The 19,394-nt window shown below is 45.7% G+C and overlaps 2 protein-coding genes across 4 annotated transcripts in view; both read right to left on the bottom strand.

The window, feature by feature from the left end:
- Positions 1-2,171, bottom strand: part of PPARGC1A (PPARG coactivator 1 alpha) — a 366,886-nt gene extending 364,715 nt beyond the window's left edge. Inside the window, exon 1 of one of the 3 annotated variants that reach the window (XR_008971706.1) lies at positions 1,777-2,171. Coding sequence is in view for 2 of the 3 variants with exons in the window: in XM_057405626.1 (XP_057261609.1) it covers positions 1,777-1,863 (87 nt within the window). In the remaining variant the exon portion in view is untranslated. The remainder of the gene's footprint in view (positions 1-1,776) is intronic. The other 2 variants (XM_057405626.1, XM_057405624.1) reach the window with 2 other exon arrangements.
- A 14,022-nt stretch (positions 2,172-16,193) lies between these two features.
- Positions 16,194-19,394, bottom strand: part of DHX15 (DEAH-box helicase 15) — a 49,308-nt gene continuing 46,107 nt past the window's right edge. Inside the window, exons 13-14 of the mRNA XM_057405622.1 lie at positions 17,940-18,109; positions 16,194-16,763 (exon numbers count right to left, since the gene is read on the bottom strand). Coding sequence (XP_057261605.1) covers positions 16,646-16,763; positions 17,940-18,109 — 288 coding nt within the window. The 3' untranslated portion in view covers positions 16,194-16,645. The remainder of the gene's footprint in view (positions 16,764-17,939; positions 18,110-19,394) is intronic.

The raw sequence follows: 19,394 nt of genomic DNA, 5'->3' as shown, positions 1-19,394 counted from the left end.
TGAAAAGAAATGGAGGGAACGATAGGTTTCACAGTGACATTCTTTCACGGAACTGTTTTGCTACAGAATGAAACTAACTTTAGATAAAGGAACTGGTTTAAACCTGATTGTATTGTCTGCGTTCCTAACCATTTTCCTCCTCTGATGGTTCCAAATGAGTCTTCGATGACTGCCTGCCTTTGATACAAGCCATAAGCCCTTCTTAAATCACAGTTACTTGCACGGGCTCCTATTTAGCAGGATAACGATGTACGTTCTCTGCTCACACAGACACACCAGCACCGGTGCGTGGGCTCGGTATGAGCAGGGAAACGCACACCAGCAGCAGCACCGGCCGCCCCAACCCACTGCTCGCGGTAAGCCCCGACCCAGCTCACGCCGCAGCTCACTGACACTTCACCGAGCCGGGAGGCACCGGCGAGCCCCGCGGGAGCCCCTCCTCAGCGCCAGCGAGCCTCGCTCGCTCCCTGAGAGGAAGGCTCTCCCGGAGACTGGGGCGGCGGACTCGGCGGGCAGCCGAGGTGCCTTCCGGGATGGGCCCGGCTGGTGTCCGCTCGCACCCGGGACACCGCTATTTATTCAGCTGCTTCAAGAGACGACCCAGTTTGTCAGGGCTCCAGGGCCCCACCGCGGCGGCCTGGCCCCCCAGCTCAGGCGGCGTCAACTGCCGGGGGCAGGGAGGAACGCGAGGTTCCAAGACCCCTCGCCGTGAGGTGTAACCTTAAACCGGCAACTGCCCCTTCGGGGATCTCAGCTCCCTGGAAACCGGGGCCGCGGGTTTTCCATGAGCTCAGCGGGCGCTGCCCCGAGCAAGGAAGGAGCCGGGAGCCGACCCACCCCACCCCCCGCAACCCCTCGCTGCCTCAGGGGCAGCGAGTGGCTCTTCTGCCCCCGGGAGGACACCACCGCCTCCACAGCCCAGGGCAGCCTCCCGCCCGCTGCTCAACTTTTCCTATCACGCCAGCACCAGAACCCCTTTCCTTCCTTCCACACACACACCGATGTAGTTTATCGATGACAGCTGCCTGTAGACTTTCACCAGACAAGCACCGGGGGCAGCAGACGACAACAGTTGTTTAATTAAAGCCGCTTTGGAGGCTCCCGGAATAGCTCTCTGCCTCTGAGGCGCGATTTCTGGTTTCGCCCCGCTCTCCCGCAGCACTTCGCCTGCCGCCCCCCGCGGGCAGCATTGGCCGACCCGGCTGGAGGAGCCGGCGGTGCCCGGCTGGGCGCTCCGCACTGCACTGTCATCAAAGTTAACTACGTGAAGGGGGGTGTGGGGTCTGAACAAGAAAGAGAGAGGGGTAAACCTAACTATTTCCACCTAGGCAGGACCCGAAATTACGAGGCTGAACGCATACGCGGCCATTTCGGAGGGAGAGTGGGTCCCTCTCGCACCAAGCCTGCCGCTCGCCAGCCGGCTCCCCTCGCACCGGCGGGGACGGGGACGCTCCGCGCACCGAGCCGGCGGTGAGCGCAGCCGAAGGCGGGATCGGGGACGCTCTGCTCGAGTTGCCTTGTTGCGCCCCGAGTTGCTCCAGGGTAGCGCGCAACCCGCTCCTCAGCCCTCCTCCCGCTCCTCTTCCTCACGGGAGGGGCGGAGGCGGAGGGAAGGGGGCTGAAAGCCACACAGTAAAAAGCTCTTTTCCCTCGTTTCTCTTCTCGGCCGACTCCCCCATACGTGGAACAGAAACACTTCCAGACCCTTCCGGCACACACTAGCACCACCTTCGCCTCCCCCGGGGAGCCAGGCTGGCGGCACCGGCCGCCTCTTACCTGGTTGTAGGAGGTCTCCCAGGAGGAGGTGTAGTTGTAAAAGAAGGAGGAGAAGCAAGCGTCTTCTGACAGCCCGCAGCCAGCCATCCTCCGGGCGCAAAACCTCTTCGGGAAGGCACGCAGCAGCCTCCACAAACTCTGGCTTCTTGCGCGGATCGCCGCTGCCGGCGGTGCTGCTGCCCCGGCTGCGCCTGGCGCGGAGCGGACGGGGGGGAGCGCGGTCGGGCGAGCGGAGCGAGGGAAGCGCGGATGCCTGCGCGCGGCGCTCCCGGGGGCACGGAGGCGCCGGGGCCGGCGTCACGTGCGCGCGCTCCCTCCGCTGCTGCCGGCGGGAACAGGCTGTGCTACGGACCCCGGCACCGAGTCAGCAGCGCCGGGGCGCCACGCCATCCCAGCCGGCACCGGCACCGCGCGGGGAAACGAGGCGGGGGGGGGGGGGGGGAAGCCGGCACGACCCGCCACCGCACCGCGGCGGGGAAGGAGCTGGCAAGTGGCGACACGCGTCCTCCCCCGCCGCGCCGGGGCAGCGCCGCTGCGGGCGAGCCCGCCCTCCTGGCCGCGGACCGGCCTTCCCGCCCCGCCCCGCGCCGCACCGTGCCGGTGAAAAGTTGGGGCTGGGTTTCCACACGCGCCCCGGGGCCCGCGAAGCGTGTGAGGTGCAGGCGTGACCCCGGCGCCGCCTGAGGGAAGGACGGAGCTGGGGCGGGGCCGGGACACCGCCTCTCACCCGCCCGCGGGAAACTTCACCTCAGAGTCGGCGACGGGCCCCCACCCTGCCAAGTGCCGTTTCCTTCGCTTGCCCCGTTCTGGGGCGCGTTCTCAGCACCCCGTTTTCCAGGAGCGGATTCTTCATTGTTATTATTTCCTTTAAGCGTGCAGTGATCGCGGTAGTGGCACGGGGGACGCGTTCCCCCTCCCGCCGCTCCTGTGGCAGCCCGCGAAGCCGGGTCAGCAGGAAACCTCTTCGTCCCGCAGGGGAAGCGAAAAGGACGGCGCCTCAGCCGCCCGCAGGGTTCGTCGGACACAGCGAAGTCACACTGAATATAATGATTTTAAAGTGTTTGCCGAGCAATTAGCAGACAGGGATTGGATTACGCTGACCATGTTTCTTGAGTACTCCTTACCCTGACTGCAAACCCAGCACCTCAAGCACAGTCCTCTTACAGGGGAACATTTTCCTCATCTGACACTGATGATATCGATGATACCAATAATGATATCACAAAACTAAAATAAATATAAAAAGCAAAGTAGGGTTTTTTTCAGAATAATTGTTCAGATAAGAATATAAGCTTTTCATTTATAAAAATACTGGTTTTGCTACCAGATCATAACTGGGAGGGCCAGTGGTTTGTTGAGCAGCACAGTCATAACAGCCCATTTTATCAACTAGGTTGGAAAAGAGCTTTAAGATCATCAAGTCCAACCATTACCCCAGAACTGCCAAGTTCACCACTAAACCATGTCACTGAGGGCCTCACCTGCTCAGTTTTTGAACACTTCCAGGTACGGTGAATCCACCACTTCCCAGGAACATGTTCCGATGCCTGGAGGCAATTTTCTGCCATAACTCTGACCCAAGGCCCACTGAAGCTCCTCACTCGCCTGCTGCCTATTTGAAGGAAGAAACCACCACCTAGTAATACCTATGGAATCCTTTGGCCATTCTATTTGTTGAGGAAATCTTACTTTCTTGAGTCTCCAAATGTGGCATGAGCATGGAATGCCATGAAGCACACTTAAGTGTAGTAGAAACTCAGCTTCTTGATGTGAGTTGGTTTTGTCTGAATGAAGGCTAGCCAAGAACACCTGAATTCATCATCCAGAGGAACCTTTGTGACAGTCAGCTCTGTTCTGTATGAGGCCAAAGAGCCTTTCATTCTGCAGGTTAGAATTCAGCAGGAAAGTTTCCAGCAACAGAATATGGAAGCTACATCAGAAACAAGGTGTTTACTCTGTCCACAAGGATTTGTTTCTCAAATTACTGCAACATTTTCCTTCAGACACTTCTGCCTGTTAAGACTGCTCATTAGTGGCCCACAAAATTTCATGCAGTTTAAGAATTTATTTCAACTTTTCAGACAGCAACAATTATGGCATAAAATTCCTTTGTACTTCACCATCCTTCCTGAATTGTTTCCTTCCCTTCCCTCTGAGGGGTCAGCGTTCAAAGCATCTTGCTTCTAAAACTTTAAGCAACTTGATATTGCATATTTCATCTTAAGTCTTGGTGCATTCCATCCCGACAGCACTCCAGGATAGCCTGACCTCGGAGCTACTTATTCCGTGCAGGTAAAGTCTGCACTGTAAAATTACGTGGTTTGAGCCAAAGTTCCTGTTTTGAAGTGAAAATCCTACTCTTCTCCTTTCTATTCTTTTTTTTTTATTATTATTTTTATTTCTCCCCTCCAATAGCTGACATATTGATACACTTCAGTAGGTGGCATTTTCCCTACTTCCTCTCCTCTAGAGACAGACATGCTATATGCCCTACCAATGCAATGCTCTTTATAAGTATCAAGCAGATGATAGGTTCTTAGATATTTGTGGGGTTTACTTGTATTTTTTCCTTCACACATTTTTCCTCACTCTGCTGTTAACCCTTTGCTCTAGCTCGGAATCTCTTCATTTGAAGTTCAGAGGGTTGCCCTGGGAGAGGCAACTGGTAGGAGGTCACTGGTAGGAAGTTAAGCTTAATGGCGCAGTGACCGGTTACTAATGGAGATCCAGCTGTAGTCTTTTCTTATAGTTGAGAACTACTCAGAACCTATTCAGGGCCTCTGGAGAGCACACTTCTGCTAGCAGCAAAACGAGATCTGAACACTTATTTATAGCATTATGTATTGCTCCTCCAGCCCATGTGTACAAGTTTTCAGTCAACCAGCCATTGCTGAAGTGGCTAATGACCTATTTGTCTACCGCATGATTTAGCACACTGGCATCATCACTGTGATGTTGGTGATGAAGCAAAAAACCTTTGTATGTTATTTCTATTCCTAAATGTGCGTAACCAAACATAATAAAATCCACAAATAACCATTGTCTGATATCCTGAGTGTGCTAGCAGCTCCATAGAAAAGATGCTAATGCTGTATTCAGTCCTGTGGACTAGAAGAAGTGGAGATAAAATGAACTCTTTAAGGAACTTGGAAAAAAAACGGATTGGTGGGGGCTGGAGGAAACAGCAAAATCCAGGAAATGTTTGAACAACAGAAGTAACCTCAGGATAATCATCAATACTCCATCTGTGTTGAAAGAAAGACCTGGTGCAGATGGAACAGAGAAAATTACTTAAATCTCTGCAGAGACACACACAGCATAATACCGTGGACTTAAGATGTGCCAGAGTACTAGGTAAAGGACAGCAGAGCACCTAGAAAGGCATCTTGTTAAACTCAGTCTAGAATTTAATTTAGTTTCGTTTTTGCTTCCATGATTTCAGCTTGAAGACTTTCAAAGTCTATTAAATAAACCAGAAACTGTTTTCTTGGGAGTGAAGGGTGTTACCTGCAAAGCCTGTTTGCTATGGGAATAAGGTGCATCAGGGTGAAGCTTTCAAATTGAAGCTGGTCTTGTCTTCTCACAGACAGTACATCCTCATTCCCCTGAGGCTACTGCACTGTGCTGGTTTTGGCTGGGGTAGAGTTAATTTTCTTCATATTTGCTGGTATGGGGCTATGCTTTAAACTTGTGCTGAAAACAGTGTTGATAATTCAGGGATGTTTCAGTTATTGCTGAGCAGTGCTTTAACACAGCCAAGGCCTTTTCTGCTCCACAAATCCACCCCACCAGCAAGGCCTGGGGGTGCACAAGGAGTTGAGAGGGAACACAGCCAGGACAGCTGACCCCAACTGACCCAAGAGATATTCTAGATCATATGGTGTCATGCTCAGCATAGAAAGCTGGGCTAAGAAGGAAGGGGGGGATGTTTGGAATGATGGTGTTTGTCTTCCCAGATAACCGTTAGATGTGATGCAGCCCTGGCTTTCCTGGAGATGGCTGAACATCTGCCTTCTGATGGGAAGTGGTGGATAAATTCCTTGTGTTACTTTGCTTGTGTCTGTGGCTTTTGCTTTACCTGTTAAACTGTCTTTATATCAACCCATGGGTTTTCTCACTTCTACAGTTCTGTCCCCCATCTACCACTGGGGGAGCAAATGACTAGCTGTGTGGTGCTTTGTTGCTGGCTGGGGTTAAACCACAACATGGATTAGGAGAAGACTAAAAACCAAGGACAGCTGTTTGAGCCAATAATAGATCTGGTATCAAAGTGTCAAGTTTTGGGAGACACCTCTCTGAGTAAACTGTTGCAGGCAAAAGCCAGAGCATCATGAACAAATCTTTCTTTTCTTTATGTGGAAGGATATCTCAAGAGATTCCCTGAAAAGCAAGGCTTCCAGAGGTTTTGGGTTTGACATGCATATGCAGAATCTGAGATAGAAAAGACATTTGTCTTCAACTTGCATGTTCCATGTAAGCAGACAGATTTGTATCAGAACAGTCCCACAGGGATCAGGATGCAACTCAGCTATAGCCTCTAAATTAATATTCTGCAACACAAAGTGATACTCCATAGCTGTATGTTTTGTTTTGTGTGTCTCTCCTACAAACAGTGTAGCATCTGAACCCAGTGCTGTGGCCTCCAGTATTTTTAAAACTTGTGATCATAAATACCTCAAAATGTCCCGTGGGTGCTATTCTTTTATTTACCATTGTCCCTTTTTTTTTTTCCTCTTACCAAATTCTCAGCATTAGCAGACGCATGTAACAGGTTTTATTCCTGACTTTCCTAGACGTCATTACTTGAAAATCCCTTCTCAGAGGGCAAAGGCATAGAATAGCAGATATCTTATAAATAGCAGATATCTTATAAATAAACTTAGAAGTCGTCCCTGTATCTTACTTGCAGGTGGGAAAAAAAAAAAAAAGAAGACTATTTCTACTTAGCCAATTCATAAGTGCATAAAAGCCTTTTAAAGTCAATTAAGACAGTCCATTAAAATTGAAGAGGAAAGGCTTTAAAAGTCCACTGATAGGTTTTCTATTAGCCTAATACATAAAGCTTCCTTAGCACCTTCTATCAAATTATTTCATTTTGCTTTACGAACACCTCTGGAGCCAGGTATTACATCTTTCTAATGTTTGAAGAGATCAACAGTTCAAGTACCAGACCCTTGGAAAAGTCAAGCAACATTGTCAGCCAATGTTTATAAAAGCAATTAGCCCTAAAGGAACAAAAACCTACTTACAGCAGAAGTGGTGATTCCAGCGTGTTTAGGTTTCTATTTAACTTTCAGATAACTCGTGTCGATAATACAAAAATGTACAATTAACGTAACCAAGAAAGGAGCCACCAGTGGATGAGAACACAGCAACCATGTTCACCTTTAAAACATCATTTTAGTGCTCTGCTTTTTCACTGGCTTTTCACTGTACTCTAGCTGAAAGCCAGGTGGCTTTTTTTCACCTTCACGTGAATGAGAGTCCAGCACTAAGCTACCTGAGAGACCTGGAGCTCCCAGAACAGCTTCCGCATGTTGGATTCATTAGCCTCAGCTGCAAGAACTGTGCAGGTTTTCCAGTACTGGTATAACAGAGCAAGATTAAACAAAGTACAGCTTTTTCTAGAGTATCCCAGAATACTGCTCCCAAACTTCAATTACACACCACCATTCCAAATATATAAGGTTCTCCTGAAAGAAAATTGCATTCAGAAAACTGAATGTCCCTGATCAAAATGGAGAAAGCAGATACTTCCCATCCACGGGATGCTGGGGTATAGGAACGTATCAGTGCCAGCTTTTCTGAAGTTCTGTTCTGTCAGAACTCATGATTGTACCTACAGCCACAATACTTAAATACTTTCAAGTAGTGCACTAAGCTAAGTGACTAACACCTGCTTGTTCCCCTCATAGGAAAAGCAGCAGTACTGTGTCTTTGCTGTCAACGGTGAAAGAAGACACGCTCAAAGAAGCAGTCCTTGCAATTAAAGCAGAAGGTAATGAGATACTAGATGATTGTTGGTTACTGCTGAAATCTGTTACACCATCTTGTACTTACGGTTACTGCTCGCTTACTGCACAGGCAAGTTTTACCCTTATTTCACAAAGTTGAATTACATCAAAGAAGTAACTGGCACTGGCTTTGGCACTCACCATCTCCCTCTCAGAGCTGAGCCCAGGCTGTTCAGAGTCTTGAAGAAAACCACAAAGACCTGGAATAAAACTCATTTTCATAAAAGTTTGCTAGATGGTGAAGAGTGCATATGCTGATCTTCTTCATACAAAAGATAAAAGGAAAACTGCTGACTGCTGAGATAGGATGGCAGCTCCAAGGAAAGGGACAGTGTAAGAGCAGTTTTTGTAAATGCTGTTAGGAAACCATCAGAAATGAGTAACAAGGCTCTCTAAAGCCACCTAAATGCAAAGGCCAATTGCAGATCTACAGCCCAGAGAAAACAGGACATTTTTCAAAATGCTTTGATCTCACCCTCAGTCTATTATTTGCCTTGCCTGAGTCCAGAATCTGCTGCTTGCTCTTCAGCCATGAGCTAATCCCATCTAAGCATTGGGTCATCTCGATAATTGAAGTTACGTGAAATAGGCAATGAATGAAGCAAAGCTGATTATTCAAAAAGAAAGAAAGAAAAAAGAAGTGCCAGGAGTTTAAAAGCTCGATTACATGAAATTCTGCTCATCTCAGAAATACAGGAAATTATTTTCCTTGAATTCTGCAAGATCAAGTGTGCCACTGATTAAAATTTGTCTACTGAAGTGGAAGAGCAGAACACTGATGAGTTTGATTGTCCTGCAAGCAAGATATTTTCAATGAGACTGCTAACAAAATGAAGCCACTATGAGCATTTAATTCCTACCTCGGGCCTTCCAGCAGCTTTTCAACATGAGTAATCTCCATCAGTTCAATACTCCCAAAATTATAAATAACAGCGAGTATGTGCCATTCAAACATAGGCAGGCATGAACTTATGAGGTAGCTCATAACTTTTAGAGTCTCACCACCAATTAACAATCTAAATAAATTACTTAAACCCTATCAGGTTATAATTTCCCCAAAATAACATTTCTGTGATTATAGTTATGAAGGAACTAATCAAAGGGGGAAAAAACCCTAAATAAGCCAAACGAGCAGGAATCAAGACAGTTGGATTGCCAGGAGTCCCTGCCTCTAGCATGAGTATCTTTACATCTGAGAAACCCCCCACAGCTATTCTGCCTGCTTCCAGATACATGCAGATCATCAGCAAAATACTGATGGATATAAACAGAATAGATTCACCACTGTTTTATTAACCATGGTAAAGATTTCTAAGAACAAAGGTACCAAAAGGCATGACAAGGTCTCGCCATCGCTTAGATAATGAGAGAGGTAAGAGGCTTCCCTATTCTGCACATTATCCAAAGCTGTGGTATCACCTCCTCATCACAAAGTGAATTACAGACATTCAAAAATCACTTGGCTACTCCTTTGGTACTATCTCTGTATTGTGCAGGGAGGAACATGGAGGAGGGAGGAATTAAGCCTCCCAGGCGCACACTGCAGAACTTGGGGAAATTGCATTTCACCGTCTTGTGCACAATCCCAGGAAGAGCTTTGATCAATACAGAATTCCATTTTTACACAAGAAATGCCACAAAGAGGCAGCAAACCCTCAGAAATAATTGATAGATATTTCAAAGGGATTTGACAGATCATTAACTCTGGATTTCTTTGGTGACATCATCCTGTTTGATCCAATTAATAAAAACAAACCTCACCAGGAGAAAACCCAGGCAGGTTCTTGTATAGACATAGTACTGCAGTTTGTAAGCACGTGGACTTTCTGTTAACCATCACCTCAAATCAAGGGAAAGGATGATCAGGTGAATACAACTATAATGTCTCTGCAAACTTTTACTGTTTTAATGTTGAGGGTTTGGAAGCAGCAAGAACGAAGCTTTGCTGCTGACTTTTGTTGCTAATTTAGGAAGTTCTGTTCTGAGTTGAGACAGCCCAGGACTGATAAAGTTGTTCCTGTAATCAAATTAGTTTTATCAAGAGACTGCTAAAAAAAAAGCAAATTCATTTCTGAAACCTCCCTGCATCTAACAAGAGATCTAAATGCGAGTCTCACATCAAGCCAGTAGACTACAAACAGTTGGATTCTTAAGCTTTACTTGCAAAAATAATACTCATTGCAGACAATTATTGTGAAGAGCAAATATGATTATGAAGGAGATCACAAAGTAGGCCATTATCATTTCATACAATGGAATATTTTCCTATTCATTTTTCCTTCCCTAATTCTTCTCCAGAAACAAGCAGGATTTCTCTAGGCTGCAGAAAAATCCCACCTCTACCGCCTCATTACCCTCTCACATCACACTGGCTGTGCTCAAGAATGTACAGAACAGACATCAGAACGGAGTGCTGGGGTGCACAGAGCAGTGAGGCCAAAAGGAGCTTTAGCGCAGAAACATGTAAAGCACAAACCTGGTCTAACATCCAAAATGCTCTTGTTTCTGTTGCTGTGTGAGCTTTTCTTTAACACCGACTTGCTTACAGGGAGAAGCTGTTCACTGTCCATAAATTTACTGAAAATGAAACGTCTGCTTTCAACAAACAGGGTACATATTGTTGTGAACATTAAAGCTGAAATGTTAAATTCTTGCCAACTCTTACCCTTGATTTCTGCTCATAATCAAATCTTTTTCTTTTTTTTTTTTTTTAAAGTAGGTAAAAGTAGCAGTAATTTAAGTTTACTTCCATTATACTGTGTAACGCAGTAACTCACTGGAACAAAGCTGTCAGTGCCCTCTTGGGCAGCTCGCTGCTCACCAGAAGCACATCGTGACTCGCACTGCTTTTAACCTGCTGCTGCTCCTGCACAAACTGCAGCCTTTTGGGAAAGGTTCACAGTGTGTTAGTATTTTTAGAACAACGATACTGTCCCTGTCACAGTAAAAGGCTTATCAGTTGCTCGTTACTCAACCTGCAAACTGGAACAACCTCAAAGATACCATTCTAGGATTTGAAAGGTCAAATTTAGTTTGTAATTCTTTAAAATCACACAATTTTGAGAGCACCTTCAGATAGCTGAAAAGGCTGATGTTTCTGAGAATAAAACTGGTTATTGATACAAGCAGAAAGGGTTTGGCTACATAACTGAATATGTGAACAGACAAAGCAGGCAAGGAATGGGTCCACCAGCACCCACTCGCTCCATGGAGCCCACTAAGCATATGATGCTCTGAGGTTTCCTGGTTACGCTGCTGGAAGTGATGAGGTGGGGACATTTCTGCAATACACTTACCAAATAAACACTGGTTTCAAATGGAAGGCGAGAGCCTACATCAGCTTAAAGAATCAGACCAACCCAAAATAATACATGTTTAGAGCCACAGGAAATATTTATTATCAACATGAATTTGTACTATGGTTTATTCTTCTATACAACATAACTACTGCATAGCTTCCATAGCTGGAAAAAGCTTAAAGAATCACTCAGAGCCAAGATGTACACAAAGTATTTTATCACCTGTCCAACATACATTCAGTGTTCCTGAGAAACTGCCTCACTGGAGTAAAAACTGCAAAATGAGAACACCCCCCAATCAGATCGGCAGAACTCATCTGCTCCTGCTGCCAAAGGAACATTACTGCTGTTACCACATTCACTTCATCCCCTCAATATGGAAGCTGGGAGCTCCTGGAAACCAACTACTTCTCTCGAATGCATCAGTGTGAATTACAGGCAGCCTGAGCTTGGCATTTGCTAAAGGAGCAATGAAGAAAGGAGCAAACACTCTCATATACCAGTTTCATCCCAGTTTTGAAGCTGCTTATTTCAAGCTCAAGGATATCTGACATTCATATTACTGGAGACTGATGCCCAGTTTTGTCTGGGAACAGCTCTATGAAGCACACCATGGAAGCAAGCTACCAGTGTAAAAGGTATGAGTGGAAAAATGAGCCAGGTTGACCAAGTAGGTCATTCCCCCCCCCCCCCGCTTCACATAAATCTTACATCACATACATAGTCCTGAAGTTAAATACTTTTAAATGGTCAACAGAGTACCGATACAAGATTTTACTTGTATAATGTTTATTATTAAAACATTCAGCTGTTGGAAAAGCAAGATAAATGGCTATTCCTCACAAATTACAGCAAGTGAATAAACTCCTGTACTTTAGATGTATCTAGCATCATGGTGCAGGCTGGTTTTCTATTGCTAAACTGTCAGCAAATGAAGAAAACAATGGCAATCTGATTACAAATTAATAACTGCAGCTTGACTGGGTGGAAGGAAAACTCTTTGCCTGTGACTCTTGTTAAGGTATCTTTGTAAATGACACACTGAAAGCAAATCTCAGTGCATTTGCTTTAAGCTGCATTTCGTATGACAAATAATTAGCAGTTTGAGACGCACCATGGAGCAGCACAGGTTGAACATGACACATCACAAAGTGCTGCTGTTGCACAAGCCTCATCCAAACAGAGAGGTGGTTGGTGATCAGAAACCACGAAGCTGAGTGCATCAACACAGAATGTACTAACAGAGGCTGGCCCGTACCAACAGCTCCAGCCGCAGGGAGCGAGGAGAGGTGCCACACAGGGATACACCCCTGCAGCCCCCAGAGGGTTGCCTCCTGTGCCACTGTGTGTACGCATCTCCCAGAGGGTTTATGGCATCGACACAGCAAAGCATAAAGTCACGATTTACTCTTTTCTCTGACAAAAACTCTAAATGCTATAAAATCCCTACAAATCTAAACACAGTACAACTGCTCAATTCTGTCCTCACGTTACTATATACATACCTAAACACAGCTTTATGTACTTATGTACTGTAACTACCTCCATAGCTAACAAACCTAGACTGTTACCTCACATCAATATTAGCCCTTTACAGCTTTGAGGTATTATACAGAAGCACAATCAAGACAGAAGACTCTCCTCCTTTCAAAAAAATAGACTCCTTTCACTGTACTATTTTCCTATCATCTAATCCACTCCGTATTTTCAAAAGCCCCAACACTATAAACACTTTATTTGATATAAACTTGCATTCTCAAAAACACACCTGAATTTCTCTGGTTAAAAAAAAAAAAAAAAAAAAGGAAAAAACACTGTAATAACAAAGCATTGCTTCTCCCTGTAGGTTGTTCCAGAGCCAACAACCAATGAAGCCTATGGAAGCAATCCCTCAGCGCTCCAAAAGAGCCACACTCACACCCTCCCTAGCAGTTTGGACACATTTGATGTGAGACTGGCAACGCAGGGAATGCAGAAAACAGCTGCGGTCAGCAGGAGCAGGTGAGGCACCTCCACAGGCCAGCAAAGAGTACAGGACCTTTCAGTCAGCTGTGAGCAAACTCTTGTGTATTTTGCAGTTTCCAATCTCCCCCATAACCTACTGCAGTCCACAGCACAAGCAGGCAAACCCAAAGTTCTGGTGATGCGCAGGGCTGCAGCTGTTTTAACTGAGGGAAGCGGAGACCTTCATACTCTAGCAAACAGAGCAGCCTCACTCCTACACTGCCTTCTCGGTCTCCTTTCATTTCTCCAGGCAGCCTTTTTAAAGGTTTCCCACCAGAAAAATGGCAATGAGGTTCTGCCTTTCAACACTTAACTCACAAAAACCCCAGGGCTGTTCTCAAACCCAGCTTACTCTGTGTGCATCTGGTCTATCCCTCAGGAGCTGTAGGCAAGAGGAGAGCTCCCGATAGTTTTCCCTTCAGGACCTACGAAACATCTCTCAGAGATGCTATGCTGTCCTTTTCAAAAGTCCTTCAGGAAGGGACAGTTATTTCTTGGATAACTCACTCCCACTGCTACATGACTCCAAAGTCACATTAAAAAACACAGTGAAATTCACAGTAGCACTTAGGTACCCATAGTGGTTTAAGCAAGTCCTTATGTTACAGCCCCAACCCCTTACACACTCCAACCCCAGAGCCATTCTCCACTACAGGACCGATCACTAGTGAGGAACAACTGTGGATTTAGCACATACGGTCCCCTCTGGGAAAACGCCTCAGCCCTAAACTTCAGCACTTGCAAGTGCTTCACCTGCCTGCTCTGCAGGAAGAGAAGTATTTCTAGGGAGTCAGTGACAAACACAAGTGTCCCATCTGCTGGATCCCCTGAACGTCTGAGCTTTGTCATTTCCCAGATTGCAGCAGGCTCACCAGCAGAGCTGCCTTCCATGGCTGCCAGGAGGTGAGCAGGCAAGGGGCCTGTGCCATCTCTGCTGACAGCTGGAGCACTGACAAACTTCCAATTAAACCAGTGACACGGGTGCACCCAGCACCTCTCAATAGCTTACACAGGTGTCAGTGGCTTAATTGGGAGAAAGGAAGACTGCAGCTGCCAGGGGACACTGACTTGGCCTGCAGGATTGGCATTGCTCATAGCAAGGACAGATCCCAGGTCAGCTGTCGCTGCCTGAGCAGTCTGCGCGTATGACAGATACAAAAGAGAAACCAGGCCCAAGTCCCTCCTGTGTCATCTCCTCTGGCAACCACAGCCATCTGCTCCCCATCCGCAAACACCAATGCCACAGCAGCTTATGCCACCTGGTTCTGGAGTCCTCAAGGGGCTTCACATTGAGAGCTGGCCATGCCTCTGCACCTCACTGTGCCCAGGAGAGCCGGGCAGCCGGCAGAGCAGCATCCTTGAGCTGAACGCTGTGCAGACACTGGACACATTGGTACCTGGGGAGCAGCCAGTTTCCAGTATGGCACAGAGTGCCCCCCACCGGCAGGACGGGGAGCAAACACCACATACTGAGTGGACCCTAGGTACCTTTCGGCAGGGATCCAAACCACTCACATGTTTAGGAGCATTAGGGTGAAAGCAGTTTGCTTCAGGTCAGGATCCCCATGTTTTAAAATGGACACTCTTGTAACTGCTCAGATAAATTCATCCAGCTCAACATCTTACAGATCAACCTCCTTTCTTCCTACTGAGAACCATTTCATAGGCCAGGGAAGTCCAGACCCATGCCACAGCACCTGAAGGAGGCGAGACTCTCCCCCTCACTTACAAAACCTGAGGCACTCACAGACCCACTGTGTAGCATAAATTCACTCAAGTGTTGTGAGACACATTCTTTCACAATAACTGTTTGCATTGCTAACAAAGTTTTCAAAACTTCTCCCCGTTATATAAATGGCAATTAAGAAAAAAACAACCCTGGAATTACTGATTCCAAGAAATTTCATAGGCAACTGCTATGATTTAAATAGGATTTCCCAAAGATCAGTGTCCCAGATCAGTCTAACAGGTTAGCTGCCAGCTCTGCAAACACAGACTAGGGTTGCTCCAACCTCACAGCACAGCAGTGCAAAGCTCCTGTTCTGGGGGAACTTCCCTCATAAAGAGCTGCTCCAACTCCTCTTTGTCAGAAGGGTCAAACCTCGTTATTCCTGAAATCTGACCAAATATGTTTTTAAGTATGTTTTTAAATGTAAATATGTTAAATCACAGGTTTGGGTTGGAAGGGACCTTAAAGCTTATCCAGTTCCAACCTCTGCCATGGGCAGGTACACCTTCCACTAGACCAGGATGCTCAAAGCCCCATCCAACCTGGCCTTGAGCACTGCCAGGGATGGGGCAGCCACAGCTTCTCTGGGCAACCTGTGCCAGTGCCTCACCAGCTGAGACACTGGGACAGTAACTTCTTCCCAGTATCTGATCTGAATCTATGACCTTCCAGTTTAAAGGCATCTCCCCACTACCTATCCCTACATACCCTTTGCAAAAAAGGCCCCTCTCCAGATGCCTTGTAGGCCTCCTTTACGTCCTGGAGGCTGCTCTAAGGTCTCCCCAGAGCATTCTCTTCTTCAGGCTGAACAAACCCAGTCCTCTCAGTCCGTCTTCACAGGAGAGGTGCTCCAGCCCTCTGATCAAGTCTTACTACAAGTTCCACATAGGTTAAGCTTTCCCAAAGTGAAAATGCAGTCAAATGGTTATTTCACTAAAAATCACTACAAAATTACAGTGACACAATGGTATTTGTCCTGCAGTGTCACTGATGCTCTCGTTTGCGTCACCTGCACCTGAACACTGCCCAGCAGGGGAATTTCTCACTGGCAACAGGCACTGCACAGGACACAACTACAGCTCTGTCCAAGAAAGATCTAGGGAGTACGTTGGAAGAAAACAGTCTCCAGAAACATCTGCACACATCTCATCTTTAGAAGAACTTCCTACATAACTTAAGCAGGTTTGCCAGGGATCAACACTGCATGCACTGTATCCAAGTCATCATAACCTGCTGCTGCAGTACCCGCACTTTCAACACTGAAATCCTTAACTACTGCCATGTCAGTAAAGCAGCAGTTCCATGGGGCACTACCTGGTTCCTCACCTTCTGATCAAAGCAACAGAAATACTGACATAGTGTGGCACCAAATTAGTATAAATAGACTTTATTGAAGTCAGTACCTTCGTACTGAGGCCAAAGATTGTGTCTACATAAGCACAAGTTGTAACATTTCACAACTTCTAAAAGGAATGTCAACAATTACAACGATCATGCATACCATGGTCGATAATCACATTTTTAGAAGCATTTTCAACCATTTCTAAAGAAATGCTTGTAACATTGTTATATATAGAACTACTTTCAATAAACTGCAAAACATTGATTAGCTTTTCCAGTATGAGCTACAGTGTCAACACAAAAGGGAGGCATAAATGTTTAATTTATGAAATCAGAATGGAATATTTACTGTAAAGAAAAATTAAAAAGCTTTCAAATAAAGGCCATTATTGAACCGAAGTGAAGAGCACAACTTGAACTTTGTTTGAATCCTTTCGTCTCTTAAAGCTGTCCTCTGAGTAACTTCAGTTCAAAGCATAAATTCAGTACTGTGAGTATTCCTTGGACTGAAGTTTGGCAATGATGCGATCCAACTGTCTCTTTGCTTCGCACTGTGGAAAATTGCTCATGTCATAATATTGTGGGGCAATTTTCACCAGCCTGTCAAGAAAGCAAAAGTTTGTTACTAATACTTAAACTTTAAGATGCATCCTACAAAAACTCTGCAGCTGAGGGAAATAATTATCCTTCATTTTCAGCCCATCTGTGATGCTAAGATGAATGAAAGTTTCACGCACATTTACATCTCGGTCCCACCCTGTGCCAGCACCGGAGTCCAAGGCAAGAAAGCACGCACAAGCTTTCCTCCTCACAAGATGCTTTCCTCCTCACAAGAAGTGTGCACACACGTGTCCCTCACAGGCCTCACTGCTGTCTCAGTATGTGTCACAGCAGTCCCTGCAGTCAGAGCTGCTGCTTCATGTAGAAGCCCACAGGAAACAGAGCCTACCTCAAAACCAATTTGTGCACGAACACAAAGTTGAACCTTAACTGGCTGAAGCTTAAAAACACAATCAAAGCCATAGGACCCTGCCTTTAGGCTATGCAGCGCTTCTCAAGAAAAGGATTGCTGAGGAAGGATTCAAATCTTTTCCATTCAAATACTGCAGGCTGTATATGTGCTTATGAACTCCTTCTGCACAACAGCACGATCTCAACAACTGAAAAGCCTCATGTGTCTCCAAAGCTTGTAACTTGGCAGTTTAAGTACAACCTTAAAGACAAGACAATTCAGACCTTTGCTTGTCTGCAGAAGATCAGGCCTCTAAGTTCCTCAATAGACACGCTATTGACAAATAAATATGACAACAAGACAGGTTGTACTTCTTCCCTTCATGTTTTAAGAAAGCACTGAATCCTGCTCAGATCCTTCTGGAAAAATTTAAGACATCTATTGCAAAGAGAGGACCTCAATCCTGAGAACAGAGGCATCTAATGGTATCTCTTAAGTAAGCAAGTGGGTTCTAGGACATCTCCCCAAACCTAGCGCCTCCAAGCAGCTCCTTCCCAGGAGTACCACAGTCACTGGATTTAAGGCAAGCATTTCCCTGCGCACTGCACGGAGGCCAGTTTCACACACAGCTCCCACAAACAGCAACAAGTATCCACAAATAAAACCTTTAATCATCTGCAAGAGCTCAAGTCCACACCATCATTGTTCCTGTGACTGTTCTCTAGTATTAGCTTCAGGAGAAGTGAAAGGAATTGCCTCAATTTAAAAAAGAAAACCCAAGAGCTTTACAGCAGGTCATGACTGGTTTAAGACTTCTGGCTTACCATTCTGGCTTGATGTCTGTACATGTCCGGATGTAATTCTTTGTTGTAAGGACAAACTCATTGTAGAGCACCCATTCTGGTTTATGATCAAGAACAGTGGAGGGATGCAACTGCACCACCTGGTTGTCTTTCACTGTTAAGTAATGCCCCGTCCGTTCCAAATGTGCCACCTAGGGACAATGACATTCTTCCATTACCACAGGCAATTTTTAAGTGAAGTGATTTCAAGCCGACTCTCAAGTGTTCTACACACAACATACTATCCCAACTTTCAAATCTCATCTAAAGTTGGCACATTACTTGACCACTTCAACCATTCAGGCTTTTTTATAGACACAATCAAGATGCCAGATGTTTCTGCTAACTGCCATGGTAAGTGTATACTCTAATACACAATTCAAGCAACATACAAAAATAGTTACCACCTAAAGAGAAGAATCATTATTAGAACAACAGCAAAGCAAAGAGAATATCAAAAGGGAGTATCTATTGGACAGGTTTGCAACATCCCACAGAGTCAACCACGGTCCACTACAGACACCTGCTTCAAACATTTGATCACAGCAGCTACCATGGGACTGGAAATCCACAACACTGTACTTTCAAGTTCTTATTAGTGCAGTGTTTCAGCAGTAATTCTACTGATGAATATATTCTGCAAATCCTCTCGCAGTGGCCTGAAAAACGTCAGTCCAGTAGGAATGGGAAGTTTGGCATGTCAGAAGTAAGAGCAGCCTCGTTACAGCATGAGGTTCAGAGCTGGAAAATGTAGGTTCAGCAACACACTTCTGCTGTGACCTTGGTGAAAATCAATTAACCTCTTCTGACTAAGCTGCTTGCGCTATGAAAGGGAATAATGCCTCCCTCACTGAGATGCTCCGATACCTAGCTCATTAAGATTTGTGAGGAAGCAGACAGTTATCCTTAGAAGTATATCCTCGGTAAGAACAGTTAATCTAACAGAACAGGTAACCAGAATTAACCTTTTGATACTGGCAATTCAAGATGACCTCAGTACTTATTTCATTACATATATACACACACACACACACACACACCCCCCATAAAAATGATTAAGCAGGATGGACAATGGGTGAAAGATGTTGAAAGACATTTTTTATCAGGTCATGGTTAGCTGCTTTCCTTTAATGTTGGCTGTGTACTTCCTTGTTTTCCTAATTCCTTGCTGTATCTCACCTTTTTCTAGTAGATTAAAATCCCAAGTCTTCTAAAGCAATAGCTACCTCAAATTTTAAAGTCAGAGTATCTCCTTAGTAACACATTGAGTGTACTTCCCTTTTATATTTTATGCCATTAATATCCAGAACATGTTTTAGGAGCAGAACAAAGTATTTCAATGGTCTGCAAATTTTCACCCAAGATCTTAGCAATAACGCTGTTGCCTTACTTGAAGTCCACAGAGTCAACAGAGGTTCTTTTCAAGGGAGATTAACA

Source organism: Pezoporus wallicus, unplaced genomic scaffold (assembly GCF_028554395.1).
Source record: "Pezoporus wallicus isolate ANWC-B61680 ecotype Strahan unplaced genomic scaffold, APGP_CSIRO_Pwel_v1 contig_642, whole genome shotgun sequence".
In the NCBI taxonomy this organism is placed as follows: domain Eukaryota; kingdom Metazoa; phylum Chordata; class Aves; order Psittaciformes; family Psittacidae; genus Pezoporus; species Pezoporus wallicus.
This window is presented reverse-complemented; position numbering and strand designations above follow the sequence as displayed.